The 18,839-nt window shown below is 27.4% G+C and overlaps 2 protein-coding genes across 4 annotated transcripts; one reads left to right on the forward strand and one right to left on the reverse strand.

The window, feature by feature from the left end:
* The first annotated feature begins 4,812 nt into the window (after positions 1–4,812).
* Positions 4,813–9,513, forward strand: LOC100795825 (alpha/beta hydrolase domain-containing protein 17C). Of its 3 annotated transcripts, XM_003552575.5 has the most exons (6): positions 4,813–5,364; positions 5,610–5,646; positions 6,908–7,144; positions 7,261–7,308; positions 8,598–9,043; positions 9,289–9,513. In XM_003552575.5, exons 1-6 carry the CDS (start codon positions 5,063–5,065, stop codon positions 9,359–9,361), a joined length of 1,143 nt encoding a protein of 380 aa, XP_003552623.1. In that variant the 5' UTR covers positions 4,813–5,062; the 3' UTR covers positions 9,362–9,513. The 3 variants fall into 3 exon arrangements, with proteins under 3 accessions (XP_003552623.1, XP_025982438.1, XP_040868136.1); XM_026126653.2 differs by lacking the exons at positions 8,598–9,043; positions 9,289–9,513 and adding an exon at positions 7,721–8,586 and having other exon boundaries at positions 4,856–5,364; XM_041012202.1 differs by lacking the exon at positions 9,289–9,513 and having other exon boundaries at positions 4,863–5,364; positions 7,261–7,331; positions 8,637–8,870.
* Positions 9,514–15,123: 5,610 nt separating this feature from the next.
* Positions 15,124–15,946, reverse strand: LOC100777396 (TPD1 protein homolog 1A). Its single transcript, XM_003551733.5, has 2 exons — positions 15,844–15,946; positions 15,124–15,477 (listed from the first exon to the last, which is right to left on the reverse strand). Exons 1-2 carry the CDS (start codon positions 15,899–15,901, stop codon positions 15,161–15,163), a joined length of 375 nt encoding a protein of 124 aa, XP_003551781.1. The 5' UTR covers positions 15,902–15,946; the 3' UTR covers positions 15,124–15,160.
* Positions 15,947–18,839: the final 2,893 nt, after the last annotated feature.

The following is an 18,839-nucleotide window of genomic DNA, read 5'->3' on the forward strand; positions in this document are numbered from 1 at the left end:
TTTTTAAAACAAGTGTTTATTTTAATAAAAATAAGTATATATTTCTTTAATTTTTTTAGTGTTTACTTAAAAAAATAATTTTATGTTTATTTTAGTAAATAAATCCTATTTGCTACTTAAGAAATATTTATTTTAAAGTTATTTTTAAAAAAATTAAAACAAATTCACACTAGAATGAATCTAAAAACACAACTTGTTCATTCTGCACAACCATCTCTTGGCCTTGGTCACAAAGTTGTTCATTTGCTCGATCAGGTAGAAGACATTTATATATAACTTATCAAATTCAGGAGATACATTTTGCACACCTTGAATTATATATAGGTCCGTTAATGGCTTAATGTATAATATTGTCTTTTGATTTCTTAAGTTTGACGAAATTTCCAGTCATTAGAGTGATTGAATTTAAATTTAATGTTTCTAACTTTAGAGACTAAAAAACTGTCATTCATTAATGCACAAAATACGTTAATTAGATGTTAGGTGTGAGAAATTATAAATTCTTCTAAAAAAGGAAATTATATATAAGAAATTAAACTCCTTTTCTGTAATTGATTGAAGCCATATGAGTTGTTTCAAAATTTACTTTGCTTTGTCCTTTGTGTGAAGTTCCAGCTTCCCAGTCATAAAAGGCAAGACACTCTAAGAAGTTGCATTCAACAATAAATTGAATAGAACATCAAGGAATTAAAATAAACTAAATTCTCTCTCCCCGTCTCTCTTAAAATTTATCTAAATAAATATAATGTGCCATTCTAATTTGTCAACCTAGAAAACAAAGTTGGATGCAGCTAAGGCCTCAAATAATATAATTGAGCACATCATGCATGTCCCTCTTCTTTTTTTTTTTTCTTAATTATATCATGGTATGCTCTACACCTATGTGATAAATATTGTATTGGGACTTGCCACGGTTAAGGGGTAAGGGACTAAGGGTGTGTCTCTGATAAGAGTTCTGATCTACAAGTCCATATTATCAAAACAGAAAGTCCAGTTTGTATTAGACAATTTTGTTATTTTGTCATATAGAGTGAAACCAAATTCTTATATCCTGATTTGTATATTTGAATTAGACCTAGGAGGTTAGTTTCACAACCTTATCAATTGATGTGTATATTATTATATATCAGTTTCTCATTCAATAGCAGTAATGCAACCAGATTATTCCTCCTCAACTTCTTTTTGTTACATTCTCATATCCCTTGCTTGTTACATCTCTTATTGTGCAGTTTATTTCAATCCTTAGGAGAAAGTTAGCTTTTGAGATGTCTAACTAGTTTTATTATGTTAGGATATTTGTAGTTGTGGTTTAAAGCTTGTTTTTTCAGATGTATTAACTATGTATAGATTTATTTATGTAAAGTTGATCAATCAAACCGTTAAAAAAAATTACTAGTAAGTACGGATAAGGGTGTAACAGTTGGCCTAGTCCTCATAGAGTAATTATATTATAAATTTAATTTCAGTAAACTATATTAAGTTAATACATATAAAAATGGCATTATTTTTTTAAAAATATTTTTTAATTTTCAAATTTGAAAATTCTGTTTCTCTTTTTTTTTCTCTTATTAATAAAATTAGTTGTAATTTTTTAAGCAATGATCTAAAGATATTTATTAAAATTATCCTTTTTTTTACACGAATTCTCCTTTATTTAAACAAGTTCCCTGAAATCAATCAATTTGAATAAGTTTTCCGTTACGAGAAGAAATAAATTATGTATAAAATATATATAGGTTGGGTGTATCTAATTAATTTAATTTGTTTTACGTGGAAATTTTTAATGAAGGCTCTCTGTACTCTTACAGTTGAATCCCAACCAGATTCCTGAAAATCATGATGACTCTTGAAAACACAGATCTGTCTTTGATGCTCTTGATTTAGCTTTCACCGCAATCCTTTAGCCAATTTAATTTTGGTTTGCAGTTAATATATATTTCCTAGAATTTTTCTTTTTTATATAAATATATATTTTTATTTTATATACTGTAATACATAATTATTGAAGTTTAATATATAGTGAATTTCCTTTAACTTTTTTGTTTATTTAAATAATTGCCTTGATTGTTTAATTTATGTTCAGTTTTTAATCAATCTTAAACGCAATAAGATATTTGTAACACACTAGTGGAATAATATTTGTTTCTTCTCATTTTTTAAAATTTGTAATATTGGAAATTTTAAATATTTAAAGTTTATATTTAATTATTATTTTACTAGTATTTTTTTAAAAAAAATGTCTTGTGTTTTTTAAAATTATCGGTACAATTCGTAAAAAAATTGTTGGAATTCTCAATCATGTAAGAATCTTTTGTTTGATTATGTGCCACTTGCAACCACACACGACAAAGAAAAAGTGTTGCTAACCTTGCCGAATGGGCCATGCCTTAACCAATTTTGGCAAGTAGGTGGCATCATAATATTTATATATGATAGGAACAAATACACTTTTTTTTTATGACTTCATAGGAGCGTATAATTGAACTGTGGGGACAAAATCTTTAAATTAAAATATTATTTTTTTCTCACATAAATCAAATTACTTTAGGCTAAAATATTAATTTTACCTTATATTATTATTAATTAGTTATTTAATCTTCTAAAAAAAGTTCTTTAATAATAAATTACCAAATAGGATTATAGTTGTGTGAATTAGGACACCAAATTAATGAGACAAGGTTAATAGTACTTATTTTTTTGAAGTTACTGTTGCTTGAATATTTTTAAGTTATTGCAATCCACTTGAATATCTTTGAATGCACTTGAATTGACTTTAAATTTAGGATAGGATTGAGCTTCTCTTTTGTCTTAATTTTGATGGTTAAATGTGAATATTATAAGTTTATTATCATTCATATATGAAAGTGAATTTTATCTCTTTCAACAAAGTCTTCTCCATACGTACCATCAGAAAATCAAACCTTAGTCAACATTTTTAAGAAATTCAGTTATCTACCAATTATGCTAGACTTTGCTAGTATATGAAACATATATAAATGGTAATAGTAATTTTATTGTCATTCATATATGTTTCAGATACCAACAAAGTCTAACACAATTGGTAGATGATGGGTTTCCTTGAACATGTTGACAGAAGTTTGATTCTCTGATCATGCGTATGGAGAAGACTTTGTTGAAAGAGACAAGATTTATTTTTATGATCTCTATGTTGAAGTTTAATTCCATGACTTAGGACTATGAGAATATCTTATTTCAAATATATTCATAGAGAAAGTAAAGAAGAAAACTTACTCTTCCATAAAAGGACATAATGATTTGTTCATATCTCGTAATCAATCATCATGTTCTTTCAAACTACACCCTTTTGTAAAAGAGTCATAATCTTTTAAAATTAAGAGTCATTTCTTCATTAAGAGTTGTGCTCTTTTAGACTACACCCTTTTGTAAAAAGTCATAATCATTCAAGACATCTCTTTATAAAGAGTTGTAGTGATTCTTCCACAAAGTTCCATCACAACTCATAAGGTAATACAACCATTTAACCACATGATGCAAATAGAAAATAAACTTATTTTTATTATTTATTCAAGCATTATTCCTTACATCATTAGGAAAAAAATTGTAAATTACTTCCTCCCTCCATTTCAGAATATACGACATTAAGATTTTCACATAAATATTAAAAAATATAATTAATTTGTTGAATTTCAAAAAAAACATTGAAAAACTTTCTAATATACCACTTATTTCTCTAATTAATGACTTATTTACTTTTCCTATACATTACTCTCACTAAAAATTTATTAAGGGTAGTCTTAGAAAAAACATTTGATGTAGTATTGGTTTTCTAAAATGCTATATATTTTGGAACATTTTTTTTATCTAAAAAGTCGTATTCTAAAACGAAGGGAGTATATTAAATAAATAATATATTTAAAACTTATCTCATCTATTTAAAATAAAGCTTAAACCTCTAGAAATCCATTTCCCTCCCAAGAAAATTTTAAGGCATTTATTGAGAAACAATCCAAAACTTTGATTTGAAATTCTTTTAATATTGGTTGCGTGTATTTTGAAATCCATTTAATTTTGTGTATAAGGAGGATAGCTTTTAAGTTACCCCTCAAACCATTAGACACATGATATCTATATCAAGCAAGATGTCTCCTATCTGATCATCTACTACATAGGCCTTAACGACGAATTAAAACTGAAGTAGAAAATTTTAAAGGTGTGTAGGTGAGTGTCCGAAATTATGTGAAGAAATTGATTGAACGGACTTGTTTGATAAAAAATTAATAATTTGAATAATTATTTGATTTGTTGAATTTAAAAATGATTTTTTTAGATATATCTTAATGCAAATAAAAAACATTTAAACTTAATTTTAAAAAAAAATTAGATTATCAATCAGTTAACTAGCACTAGCATTTTTATCCATAATGATTAGTTAAAATAGTTAGAGATTTAGAGTCTTTAAGCATATGATCAGATATTATAATCTTTCAAATCTTGAGATAATAAGTTTGATATACTCTAATAATAAAATTAATATTTATTGAGAAGATACATAAGGTGAATAGAAGGGAGAAGGAAAAAATGAAAAAGATAATAAGTTTGATCTACTTTAGTAATAAAACTAATATTTATTGATTAAAAAATTATTATTGGAAGAAATAATTTTATCTACCTGTTAGTTAATTTTTATTAAAAAAAAAACATTACTAACATCCTTCCATTGTATGGATTTGTAACTGATGAAGAAAAAAACATAATTATGACTAGAGATTGGATGAAATATGAGTGATTCCACCAATAAATAACAGAATCAATGACTTGAGCAATTGAATAACCCACTAACTCCATCCATTCCAGGCAATTAGGCATGGCAGATAGAGACGAGAGAAGACTGTGGCCACCGAAGACTCCCCCTAAACTGACACGTGTCGAGCATTAACAAAGCGTCAGTGTCACGGTCACCATTCACTTTTCTTAAACATCACAATCACCTAATTCAGCCCCTTCACGTGCCTCTCATCTTTCTCTTTTTTTCTTTTTCCAAACTTGGCAACACAATTTTTAATTATTTAATTAATAAATAATGGGGGCGATGACGTCGTCGATGGCGGCCAAGTTCGCCTTCTTCCCCCCCAATCCGCCGTCGTACGGTGTCGGCTTGGATGACGTCACGGGGAAGCTGAAGATGACGGGGGTGGCCACCAGGGAAAACGTCGACGTATTGAAGCTTTGCACGAGGCGAGGAAACAGCGTCGTGGCCATGTACATTAGAAACCCTTCGGCATCGTTGACCATGCTCTATTCGCACGGCAACGCCGCCGATCTGGGTCAGATGTACGAGTTGTTCTCCGAACTCAGTCTCCACCTCCGAGTCAACCTCCTATGGTCACTACTCACTACTCACTCTCACTACGTTCTCGTTTTCACACTATTATTACTTTTTTTTTCCTTCACACAAATGTTAATCGTTAATTTAATCATTTTTGTTAGAAGGAAACATCAAACTCGTGACTTTTTCTTTTCTGTATTCTTTCTTAACTACTGTTACTTTTAATGTCATATCACATTGTTGTTTATTAATCCTTCCAATTTCTCAATTTGTTTTTTTTAATTTTTTTTTTTTTTTGTAGTTATGACTATTCTGGGTATGGCCAGTCTTCTGGGAAGGTAAGCAATTTTTCTCTGCTTTTGGATTTACATGGTTTTGAATGAACATAACCCTTAATCATACGGGTTTCTGCGTTTTATGTTTTCGTTTTACTCCATTAGAGATTGATGTTCGGGCTCTGGAGGGATGTATCTTGTATATGTTTTTTGTTTTTAATCAGAGGAAAATTGGGATATTATTAAATAAGAAAGATATAATCACAGGATACTAGGAAATTAAACCGGGGGCGAATAAATTTTAAATTGTTTCCTTTTTTCCAAAAAAAAAAAGTAGAATTTTAAATTATAATGTTTCCTTTTTTTCTCCAAAAAATGGAGAAATACTATTATTTTTGGGAAAAAATGAAATATTATTATGTAAACTAGTAAGATGTTTGAAGTCTAGTCTAGACATAGTGAAATATTCTTTCTACGGATAAAATATAAAAATATGTTTTCAGTGCATGTATTTTCACTTAAACTTGGTTTTAGTTTCCAATTTTAACTTTGATCAATTTGGTTTCTTGACTTTTACAAGAGAAGTGATTTCATTCCTCTTCATGATGGAGATTGTATGTGAGAAGGGATGAAAATAGCTATTTTTCAAAAATTTCAGGGACCAAATTAAATTCATTAAAATTAAAATACGAGGACCAATGTTAATTTTGATTGAAATTACATGAATTAAAAGCATATTTTACCTTTCTTTCTATCACTCTTGCTACAAAAATGGTTTCAATTTTTTGAGTTTTTTTCATTATAAAATAGTCATATCGATAAAATTGCTTGAATCCTCTTTATGTTGAAAATTTTAATTTGAAGAAAAAGAAACTTTGTTGTTCTGGTGAAGGAGCCGTTGACTAGCAGGGAAAGAAAAACAGATTCCTTTAAGGAAAGTCGAAATGGAAGTACATGATTTCTACACTATGAACAAATAGAGTGTTATGACCGATGGACCGTATAAAGAGTTTTTATACTGTCATCTAAGTTTATTAACTTTTACAACAATCACCTTAAAAATTATACCAACAATTAATAATATATGATTGATTAACTTAGTAAAATTTTCTACACTATGCATAGAAGTTGAACTCTTTTAAGTTTTCAATGTATACGAGTTTGAACAAACCTATACAAACAAAGTCATTCGTTTTGAACAAAGGGTGCTATTGTTACCTATTTCTTTTTTATATTATTCTGTGATTCTTTAATGTTAATTATGAGATTACTTAATATTTGTTGGAATGGTATTGAGTTGAAGGACTTGTTTTCTTTTGGACAGCCTAGTGAGCATAACACGTATGCAGATATAGAAGCTGCTTATAAATGCCTGGTAGAAATGTATGGGGCGAAAGAGGAAGATATTATTCTGTATGGCCAATCTGTCGGCAGTGGACCAACTACAGATTTGGCTACTCGTTTACCAAACCTTAGGGCTGTCATTCTCCACAGTCCCATCTTATCTGGTCTTCGAGTCATGTATCCTGTCAAGAGGACATACTGGTTTGACATTTATAAGGTTTGATCTCTATCTATCAATGCTAAATAAATTGGTCAATCAGATTCTTCAATTTGAGTCTCACATATATATTTCCATTGCTGCAATTTAATGATGTCTTTCTGCCTTTTGTGCAGAACATTGATAAAATTCCCTTGGTCAATTGTCCAGTTCTGGTAATTCATGTGAGTATACTTATTTCCATCAAGTATATAATAGTATATTAGATTATTATATTAAATGTGTCATTCTACAGAACGGGAATATTTTCATTTGTAACCCGAGTTGAAGGCCTTCTCCCATTTACACTAGTCTATACTGCTTTTGCTTTCTCAGGGCCTCATATTATCAATAATAAATTAACTGAAACTTATTTATTGATCTATTAATATTATTCGGAGCCATTCTGATTACAAATTTCACTCTCAGTTGTTGAGAAATTCTTGGCCATTGTCATTGTGGATGTCCATATGAGCTTTCTATCTGTAATTTTCAAACAGTATTTATGTGGTTGTCAAGTATGCCAACGTAGTTAGATAGGACACTGGAACTAGTAGTCTGTAATAACACTATCTTTATTGATGAAATGTGACTTAGTTCCTTCTGCTGCTGCTGCTGCTGATGCCATTGCAATATTATCAGAATCAGATAAGGATTATGCACACTCACCTTTCTTACCTTCTTCCTCTACTCCATGCTTAATACATTTCACTAGCAGAGTCAGATTACTCCACGCCTAATTAACTGCACATACATGGCTCTGATTATCTGTTTCCCTTGTCTTATTAAAATTCACGTTAGTGATAGAAGGATGACTACTGACTATGATATTTCTCATGCTTGCGATAATATGTTTCTGTAATTCTTTAATATAGCATTGAACTACAGCCATTTACAGATTAACTTAAACTTCCCAATTGCCTCATGCATTGAGGGATTGTAAGGCTTTCTAGCTCTCTCTTTTTATGGGTATTCTGGATTGGCCTGTCAACATTTTGAATAATTCTTGTGGGAACTATTATTCTGAAAGTATCCATGGCCTTTGTTTTGTAAGCTGATAAACTATCTATAGGGATTGCCATGCTACATTAGTGGTATCATTCTTACACAGCCTTTTCATCTATTCAAGTTTTCACATCCAATTCAATTTTTTCGTCAATTGTGAAACATTATAACCAAATTATGTAAGCCCATTTTTTTCTGTGTTGTGTGCACTAAAATAAGAGGGAAAGTGGATAACATGGTTTATATGCATACTTAATGTTCGATTAGGCTATCAAACGGAGATGCACCTTATTTAAATGAACATTTAGCTGACAGTTAAATTTGATGTCAGGGAACATGGTGGTGGGTTAGAATTTTCTAATTGGTCAACTGTTTTGTTAAAGGCCTATGCTAGTAGCCTAATGCAATCAGCGTACAAGTTTCATCTTTCAAGCCTGTTTATATATGTTTTGGCTTATGTATCTTTTAGGGAACAGATGATGATGTAGTAGATTACTCCCACGGGAAGCAACTTTGGGAACATTGCAAACAAAAGTATGAACCCCTATGGATTAAAGGAGGAAACCATTGTAACCTGGAGCTTTACCCTCAATACATAAAGCACCTCAAGAAATTTATCACGGCTATTGAGACGTCATCGCTTCAAAAAACTGGATCTGGACCTGTTCCTGATCAACTGGACAGGCCAAGGAGTAGCACAGATTTTAGAGAGAAACCTAGACTCAGCATGGATCTAAGGGAGAATTTGAGACGAAGTATCGACTTCAAAGAAAAGCCTAGAACAAGCACAAACCATAAAGAAACGTCAAGAGCTGGCCCAGATAAGAAAGATAAATCAAGAAAGAGTGTAGATCGCTCTGAGAAAGCATACATTGGAGCAGAAATCCCTGAGAAAGCTAGAAATAGCATTGACCGGTCAGTTACAAACCATGTCCGTCTGTCCAATGAAATTGACTTCTCCATTGTCATTTTTCGTGTTATCCCTCCAAAACGACGTCATTTTGAAAGTTTTTGTTTTCAAAACGACGTCGTTTTAGAGGAACAACACGGGGCCAGCACGAAAAAGGACAGCAAAGAAGCCAGGTCCATGTCCAATGTGCTCATGTCAGTTGTGCTGTGCTAACGTTGTTTCTGACAATTTTTCTATAATGTGGCTGCAGTTTTGGGGACATGGTGAGATCAGTTGGATTGTGCAATATTGATTGTTTCAGGCCCAGGGCAACTCATGCATAAAGATGATGACACTGTCACAAAAGCTTACATGTTGAGGTTTTATTCTTATTGATTATTTGATTGGTCGTATGGGTGATAGGAAAATGTTCAGTTGTGTGCTGTACGGTTTTTTTCCTAACTTAGTTGATGAAAAAGTAATTTAACAAGGTAAATTATGTGCCACTAAATCTTCTTTTGGTTGATAATCTATAACCTGCTTTTAACATGCTAGCATTAACCGAGATAGTGAGTTCAATTTCCAAAGTTTTTGACATTAATACATTTTATACAAACATTTTTTTTATCACTTTTCTTATACAAATAAATTTCCAAGGAAAATAATAATCTTATTTTTGAAAATTAGGAAAGTTATTTAAACTTCTATAAAATTTATGTTATTTAAATTTACAGTATTTTATCCTCAATATTCAAATTTGATAAGATTTCGACTATTCAACCTATAATACATTTTCTCTTTTACTACTTTCTTATATAAACAATTTTCTTCTATATCACTCTCCTTATACAAATAAATGTCCATGGAAAATGATAATCTTTTTTTTGGAATATGATTGTAAAATAATTGAATTATTTTATCAATTCATATTACAAAATTACAATATCATTTAAATTTAAGTATAATATTAAATTGAATATAATAATATAATATATTGAATCGTTTTGACATTTATAAAAGTAATTTCAAATTCTATATAATTTACCATATTTAAATTTAAAATTTTCTTATACTCAACATTTAAACTATATGACAAAATTATATTCATCATTATTTAAGTTTTAATTCCCTTCGGACGTATATACTAACAGTTGGAAATCATAAGAATTATTTTTTCGTCAATAAATTAAAATTAAAATTTCAATAGGTAAAGAATATAAAGATTAATATAATAAAGATGAGGATCAAAGTTCAAACAACTAAAAAGATAATGATGCATTCGTTATATAAAAAACACAAAAAAAAAGCATTTAATACTTACTTTTAAAATAATTAAAATATGTTTAAAAAAAGAATATATTTTGCAATAATAAACACGAGGGCTAGTGAAGCATGAAAAAAGAAGTAAAAAAACACAAATAAGAACATTATTTAATTTGCAGTGGCTTTCATTAAACTCTTATTAGTGAGCTAATAAATGAAAGAAAATGCTAATCAACCCTCGTACATATATAATTAAGACTTGCATTCTACTTGGGAAGAACTGAGAATCCCATTTCATACAGAAACTCGATAGTTTCAGAGGGAGAAATGGTTTTGTCATTTTTTAGAAGGCATACAACACCAGAAATGCTCAAGATATTGATGAATCCACAGTTTCATTTGTCCCAAATTCATTGCGTTTGAGCTTCTATTGAGACTGATAACACATACATTTGTTAGTGATGGTAACTTTCCACTATGGCATGATTTATACCGAGTTTTCCATTTTTTTTATTGGACAATGCTAAGGCCTTGAGAATTAAAGGGAGAGCAATCCGCATCAACTACAATATGAGCAATAAATTAAACATCAAATAAAAAACTAAATATTTGTAAAAAAAATGTTATTTTTAATCATCATGTTATTAGTGTAAAATATATTATATTCCAACCACTTTTTTCTTTTTTGGATAAAATTTGAACTTGAGATTTTACTTAAAAAAATATTTGTTTAATTTCACTCAAATTAATAATGTTGGTTATAAAAATTGATACTTTTTGACATACTAATGGATGTTAATTAGGATGAGTTTTTACCTTGGAAAACTAGACCGAGTGAAAGAAGCCATTTCAAATGTTCTAATGCTCCAACTTTATTCATTTTTTTTCTGCAGAGAAATGTGTTCATTGTCACTTAACATACATAGGACAGCAAGCAACCCATTGATGGAGTGATTTATTTGGATTTAATTTCTGTGTAATTAAGCTATACTCCTTCCAAACAAAATCTCGTAATAGTTAGAAATTGCAGAATTATTGGAGACAGTAAAATCGTTAAAATATTTCATCACATATTGGTATATATTAGGATCTTTAATTATATTATCGTGGATATTTAATTGAAAAAATCAGCTGAGATTAGTTATAATTAAATCCACAATCTAAATAGTTAATTTTAATCTAATAATTATAATTAAATATTTTTATCGATCTATCTATCCATATATTTTAATTGATGAGTGTCATTTTTTTCTAATTTCAAAATATAAATGATTTATACTTTAAATGAAAAAATATGCCTATAATATTTTTCATTTCTTTGTATTAGATTATATTGATGGGTTAATTTAGACCTTCAATTTAGAGTTTCCTAAAAAGTTTGTCAATGGCACTTAATACTTCAATATATATAAAAACACATTTCAAAATATGATTCATGACTTTAAGTTTGTAAAATATATGGACATGACCCAAGTGATATCTTTTTTATACTGATCTTAATTTGAAACAAGCTTTACGAAATCCTGCGTTGATCAGCTTTTTTCTGTAAGAAATAAGCAATAATTTATTTAGATTTAAATGTGTTTTTGATATCTATAAAATAGCTTTTTTATCATATTACTATTTAATTTTTGTTTTTGTTTTAGTACCTTATATATTGTTTTTGTTTGGTTTTCATATTACTATTAGTTTCATTTTATTAAGTAATATATGATAAATATAATGTGATATCATCATTATATCACTATGATGTTATATTTAAATTTTTTTTATATCATTAATTAAAAAAAAAAAAAAAACACCCACTAAACTCGACTCTAACAAATTGTCTATTTTTTATTATTATTTATGTTAGCCTCACTCTAATTGCAGTTTTTATTAAGCCGACTCTAACAGAAGTAATTGCAGTTTTCGGTAAGCTAACTCTAATTTTTTTGTTGTTGCAGTAGTCATATAATTTCTAGTTGTAAAAATTATGGATTGAAACATTCTTTTTTATTCTTACAAATTTATATGATGTTTTTCGGAAAAATACTAATAAATAAATTAGAGTCAGCTTGGCTGACTCTAACAACAGTAATAACAAATTGCTAGCACAATTTATTTACTTTCAAATAAGAAACAAACAGGTACGAGGACGACTGAAGTATGAAAAAATGAAATAAAGAATCAGAAATAATATAAAACTATATATTTAAATTGCAGTTTTCATTATTTGGTTCAGATTTGAATGCATATATTTGGTTCAGTATGAAAAAATGAAATAAAGAATCAGAAATAATATGCTTTAAAAAATTAAAAAAATAAGATCAGATTTGGTTTTAAATAGGACCAAATTAAATTTATTTAAAAAATAAGATATCTAATTGAAACTTTTAAAAATAAAAGAATTAAAAATTAAAGGACCTAATTAATTTTTTTTAATAATAAGATGATTAAACTAAAATTCAAAAAAAAAATAGAAGAGGAAAATAGTGATTAAGTAAAAAAAGAAGCTAATTGCTCGTAAAAGGTGTTATGTGACATATAATTATGTGTGATATGCTAAGTGTCATCAAGATTAAATTTATCAAACAAGTTAGTCTCTTTTAACATGATAAATCAAAGTTAGAGTTTTTATTGAAGTAGTATCTACTTAGCAATCAATTATATTTAAAATAAGATTGTGTCTTAAAAAATGAGTTATTACCTTAAATACCAGATCAAGAAAAATAATGAAGAAGAGAATATTTTATCAGGAAAATGTCACGTGACAAAATCTTTCTTTACAACAACAAGAATACTTAATGTTGATATAAAATAATTGATAATTTATAAATAAAGATAGAAAACACATATGAATAAGACGTGCAAGGGGAGTCAAAGCAAAACACAGAAGAAGCAAGATATAATATTGGATGTAATTAGCCTAATTCATTAAAACTAATCCAATTATCATAATTTTAAAAAATATGTTTTAGAGGTTACTTAAAATAATCTTAATTACCTTAATTAATATATATCGGTCATAATTGTCTTTATTTAAATATATACTATTGTAATTATCTTTACTATAATTATGTATTTTTATGAATTAAAAAATAAATTAACATATTTTAGTGGTACTTTTGCAAGAAAAGAGTCGATGTGATATTCTCACTTGACATCTACCAACTTGACAAAATCCTCTTTTACTATATATAGTTTTTAGTCGTTAATAAATAAATACTCATTGTTATTACCTTAGTTGTCGTAATTATGTATTATTATGAATTAAAAAATAAATGTAACGAAACTTATTTTATATATATAAATTGATGATTTATAATTCATATGCATTGTTCTATGAATTTTGGTTTGAGACAAGCTCTACGAAATCATGTTTAAATAGTTTATTTTACATTCAGAGAACTGCTTTTTTTTTTTTTACAGGAAATATTCAGAGAACTTCTAATTAATCAAAAACATTTTTAATTTCATCTATCTAGTCTATACAAACATGGTAATAAAGATTCATAATTAATAAATAACTGATCTCTGAACTCGTTACTTAACCTCCCCTTAATTATGTTTTACGTTATTTTGACATGCCTATTGCCGGGCGTACGTTTTCATAATGTGTTTCCAAATAATATCTATACAGTTTCGCAACATTTAAATATCGATTCTTTTATAGTTTCTTTATTTTAAATAATTAATTGATCTTTATTTTAAATATCTATTCTTCTAGTTTCCCAAACAAATTTGAAAGATAAGTTATGAAAAGAGAAATTAATTAATAATAGATTAATGGTCCTTCCAAAAATAATTTGATGAATTAAATGAATGCCTACTCAAGGAAGTACATAGACATTTGAGAGGGCTTGATCCCCTGACATTTTGCTCATGCACTCGTAATTTTTAATGAATAATTCTTAAAATTTTCAATATGTTTTTTTTATTACAAATTTTTGTTTTTTTAATTTTGATCTTTGTAAGCTTTTATTCATTTTTTTCTTTTTTAATTTTTATTCTTGTAAGATTTTTTATTTATTTTTAGTCTTATAAGTTTATGTTTTTTTAATTTTAATTCTTCTTCTGAGTTTGTGTTTTTTCAATTATGGTTTCTATAAATTTAAAGTTAAAAGGACTAAAAGAAAAATAAATAAAAATATTAAATGAACAAAAATTGAAAAAATGCAAGTTTACAATGACTAAAAATTGAAAAAAAAAAACTTGTAGAACAAAAAAAACACAAACTTAAGTGAATTAAAAATGAATAATTTTTTAAAAAATCAAAATTAAAAAAATGCAGACTTACATCCGGAAAAAATAATTAAGCCATTTTTAATATGCTTTTTCATATTCTTTTTACATTTTTTAATGAAAAAGTTTAGGAGATTTGGTTCATATCTTCTATCTCCGGTTTTTTCTTTTTCTCTTTTGAGGAAAAAAAATTCTTGTTTTAGTTGGTAATATTTTAAATAAGAAAGATCTTTACTTGATTAAAACATTTTTTTTGAAATAATTATATTTTTATTTTTAGGAAAAATACTTGAGTATAAATTATTTTTCTTTTATACTTTTTTTATTAGTAGTTTATAAATGATTGTATAATTGCAATCAAATGTCATGATTGGTCTTCCTATTATAGTTGCATAAATGAATTTTAATTTTAAATATTTAAAATACTTTTAAAAATTGCATTAGAAATATTTCTTACCCAATATTCACATAAGATCGAATCACGATTCACTTTAAAAAATAATCAACAAGCACAAGCTAGGACGAGTGAAGTATGAAAGAATGAAATAAATTAAAGAAGCGGAAATAATAACAAATTATTTCATTTGTAGCTTTCATTAATTAAACTTTTACATGACCAAATAAATAATATCTGCAATCCTCCTACTTAAGATCAATTAGTTGCAATCTCCTATAGAAGAAATGGGTTGAAATGGAAACTTAGGAAGCCATGCATACAAAAACTCTACAGTTTCACCTATACCAATGGGAAGACCGTTTTTTAGAAGACACACATTGCCAGAAATGTTCAAAATTGATGGGTTCTCAACAAAATTTGTTTGAAATTCACTGCAGTTCAACTTCACTTGTGATTGAGCACACGCACATTTGTTAGTGACTTTCACTTTCCATTGTGGCATGCCATGTGCCCAGTCTGGTGTTTGTGATTGGCTAATGCTAAATCTCCCCTCAATGGGACAATTTGCTGCAACACCTGCAATATGACCAATGAATTAAACATTAATAAATAAACAAAATTGATTCCTTGCACAAAGTGTTAGGTGAATATATATGTGTGTGTGCTGCAACACTTACAATATGACCAATGAATTAAACATTAATAAATAAACAAAATTGATTCTTTGCACAAAGTGTTACGTGACATGTGTGTGTGTGCGAGTGTGCAGATGTGGGTGTGGGTGGGGGTGTGGAGGATGGGTCTAACAAAGCATATTAGCTCCTCATAACATGATAGGCTAAAGATCAAAATCTTGTAATAAAAGGTGTTCATGTTTAATGATCAATTATTTATTTGAATAAGATTATTTCTGAAAGAAGATATAAAAATGGGTTATATTACCTTGAAAAACTAAACCAAGAAAAAGAATCAGGGAGAGAAGCTTGAAAATTGAGGCCATTTGAGATGTGCTAAACTTCTAGTGCTCAAATCTTTTTTTTTAGTTGAGGAAAATGTTCATTGTTACTCAATATATATAGGACAACGTGAAGTCGTTACCCATTGTTTGAGTGATTTGCTTGCATTTAGTTTTTGAGTATGGGATTATACACTTTTTAACAGAATCACAAGTGTTAAAGACAACATAATTATTAGATACATTAAAAGTTATTCCTCTAAATGTAAATTGAAGAAATAATTAAATGAATATATGTTTTAAAAGTTGACCAAGTTAATATTAAAAATATTTTGAAGATTTGACTTAATTAAATGAATATCTGTTTTAAAAGTTGACCAAGTTAATATTAAAAATATTTTGAAATTTTGACTTAATTAAATGAATATCTGTTTTAAAAGTTGGCTAAGTTAATATGAATTTTTTTTTTAAAATTTAACTTAATTAAATGAATATTTGTTTTAAAAGTTGACCAAATTAATATTACAAATATTTTGAAGATTTGATTTCCATATTTATATAATACATTTCAGATTGTATATTTTTGTTATCTCTTAACTACTACCTAAGAAATCTGAAAGATGAAGCTATGAAAAGAGAAATTAATTAATAATGGATTAATTGTCCCTCTAAAGATAATTTGATGAATTAAATCAATGCCTACTCAAGGAACCAATGTACATAGACAGACATTTGAGAGGGCTTGAACCCTTGACATTTTGCTCATGTACTTGTAATTTTTAATACACAATTTTTAAAATTTTCATTATGTTTTTTTACTATAATTTTGTGTTTTTTTTTTAATTTTGATCTTTGTAAGTTTTTATTCATTTTTAGCTTATTTAATTATTTTTTAATTTTTATTCCTGTATGATTTTTTTATTTATTTTTAGTCTTATAAGTCATTGGCCTAAATTTTTTATTAAAAAAATATAAAAAAGCATATGAAAAAGCATATTAAAAAATGACTTAATTATTTTTTCTGTATGTAAGTTTGTATTTTTTAATTTTGATTTTTGAAAAAATTGTTCATTTTTAGTTCACTTAAGTTTGTATTTTTTTTTTCTATTAGTTTTTTTTTTCATTTTTAGTCATTGTAAACTTGTATTTTTTCAACTTTAATTCTTGAATTTGTTGGAAGGTCTAACTTAGTGTGTACTATATTTGGTGGAGTAGGTGAGAATACTCATGAGGGAAATGATCTTAATATGGAAAATTTGCATAATCAAAAGTTGTTATAATATTTTCGTTATGAATGATATCTGACTGATTTCTTTCATTGCTTAGTGAGAATTGAGATGCAATTGTAGGGAAATAAAATATAAATAATGTTATTGCAATGGATTTGATATTTAAGAACCACTCATGTTCACATATCAAATCTCAAACTGCCTTGTAATCAATATTTGAAGTTTTGAACAAATGATAACTTTAGATACCATATTAGTAAAAGGCTATAAAGTATGCATATAAAAGGTGTATTGTTTTAATTACGTTGTCTGGCTATAGCAATTACAATCTACTGTATTTGGCTGTCTAGGAACAAGCTGATTTTTGAAGATTATCAATTTTCTGTCATAAAGGTTATTAGCAAGATTAAGTTTCTTATGTATAGGCAAGCGCACCTGTTGCATTTGTTTTAGCATCTTGATATATGTCTTATTGTATTAGGGAGACTTTTGATTTTCTTTAACTGCGGGGTATGCCCCATTTATTATTGTATCATTTTGGGTTTAATTTAATTTACATTTTTTCCCAAAAAAAAAAGGTGTATTGTTTTTTCTGTACAAGGATACAATATGATTTTATAAAAAGCAAAACACTAGTTAATTAAGGAAAATATAACAGAAACAAAATTTCCTATAATTAAGTAACCTTGTTATTACTTTATCACAAACAAAAATTCCTATAATTAAACAATTAAGCAATCACGTTAATCATCATTGTGTATACCTATATAATAAAAGCTTTAGCCCCTCCCTTAAATTTGTCCCTATGGTAGGACTAGTGGTGGTGTAATATAGTTTGCACCCTTTTATGTAATTTAACTAGTAATTCATTGGTTTGATCATTGATTAATTAACCTAGTAGTATCATTTGGTTAATAATTGGTTTATTTTTATAACATTACATTGGAGTAAAAATTTGTGTTGAGTGCTTAAATATAGAATTACAAGACTCACGAAATTAAGATAGTCAAATTATTTAAGTGACTTGACATTGTAGATACTCTAAAGGTAGAGATATTTAGATAACAAATTTTAGATTATATTTTCTTTTATATTTCCTGCACATATTAACAAAAGTTCAAAAATGAAACTATGAAAAGAAAATTAATTAATAATAGAGATTTTGATAGAGTAATAATAATATATTAGGAGAAAAATGTTTGTAATATTAGAGTGATATCACATATTAGATCTAACATATGGATATTAATGAATAGTCACATTTCAATGCGAAAGACACAAAATTGTAGAAATTATTTTAGTTGAAGTTTCAATTATTAGGGTTGATCTACTTATAATTTTATCAATGTACTTAATATGATAAAATATAGTGGGATATAATAGATAGAGCATTCAGAACTTTTTTATGACATTATTTTTAAATGGAATTAAACTATGTTGTAATAATGAAATAAATAGATCATCATTTTGATATATTCTTGTACGAGAGACTTGCTAAATAAATTAAGAAGTCAAAAATTTTAAATTAAGAGTCAGAAGAGATATATCCAATTGCATCATGCCAAATAAGTGACTCGAAAATCTTAAATATATGAAAAGATTATAATTAAAAAAAATCAATTCTAAAGCAATTTGCACACAAATAGTAACTTCGTTGATATTATTTCATGAACAAATAAAACAAAATGTTACTTAAAACTTAAAACTATGTATTTTTTATTTATTAAATTAGTCTCTCTTTTTTATTACAAATA

This window comes from Glycine max, chromosome 18 (genome assembly GCF_000004515.6).
Source record: "Glycine max cultivar Williams 82 chromosome 18, Glycine_max_v4.0, whole genome shotgun sequence".
Classification (NCBI taxonomy): Eukaryota; Viridiplantae; Streptophyta; class Magnoliopsida; order Fabales; family Fabaceae; genus Glycine; species Glycine max.

Coding starts and splice junctions, on each gene's coding strand:
- LOC100795825 (XM_003552575.5), top strand. CDS start 5,063: ATGGGGGCGATGACGTCGTCGATGGCGGCCAAGTTCGCCTTCTTCCCC. Junction 7,145..7,260: donor ACTGGTTTGACATTTATAAG/GTTTGATCTCTA, acceptor CCTTTTGTGCAG/AACATTGATAAAATTCCCTT. Junction 7,309..8,597: donor GTCCAGTTCTGGTAATTCAT/GTGAGTATACTT, acceptor TGTATCTTTTAG/GGAACAGATGATGATGTAGT.
- LOC100777396 (XM_003551733.5), bottom strand. CDS start 15,901: ATGGCCTCAATTTTCAAGCTTCTCTCCCTGATTCTTTTTCTTGGTTTA. Junction 15,478..15,843: donor TCTTGGTTTAGTTTTTCAAG/GTAATATAACCC, acceptor GTCATATTGCAG/GTGTTGCAGCAAATTGTCCC.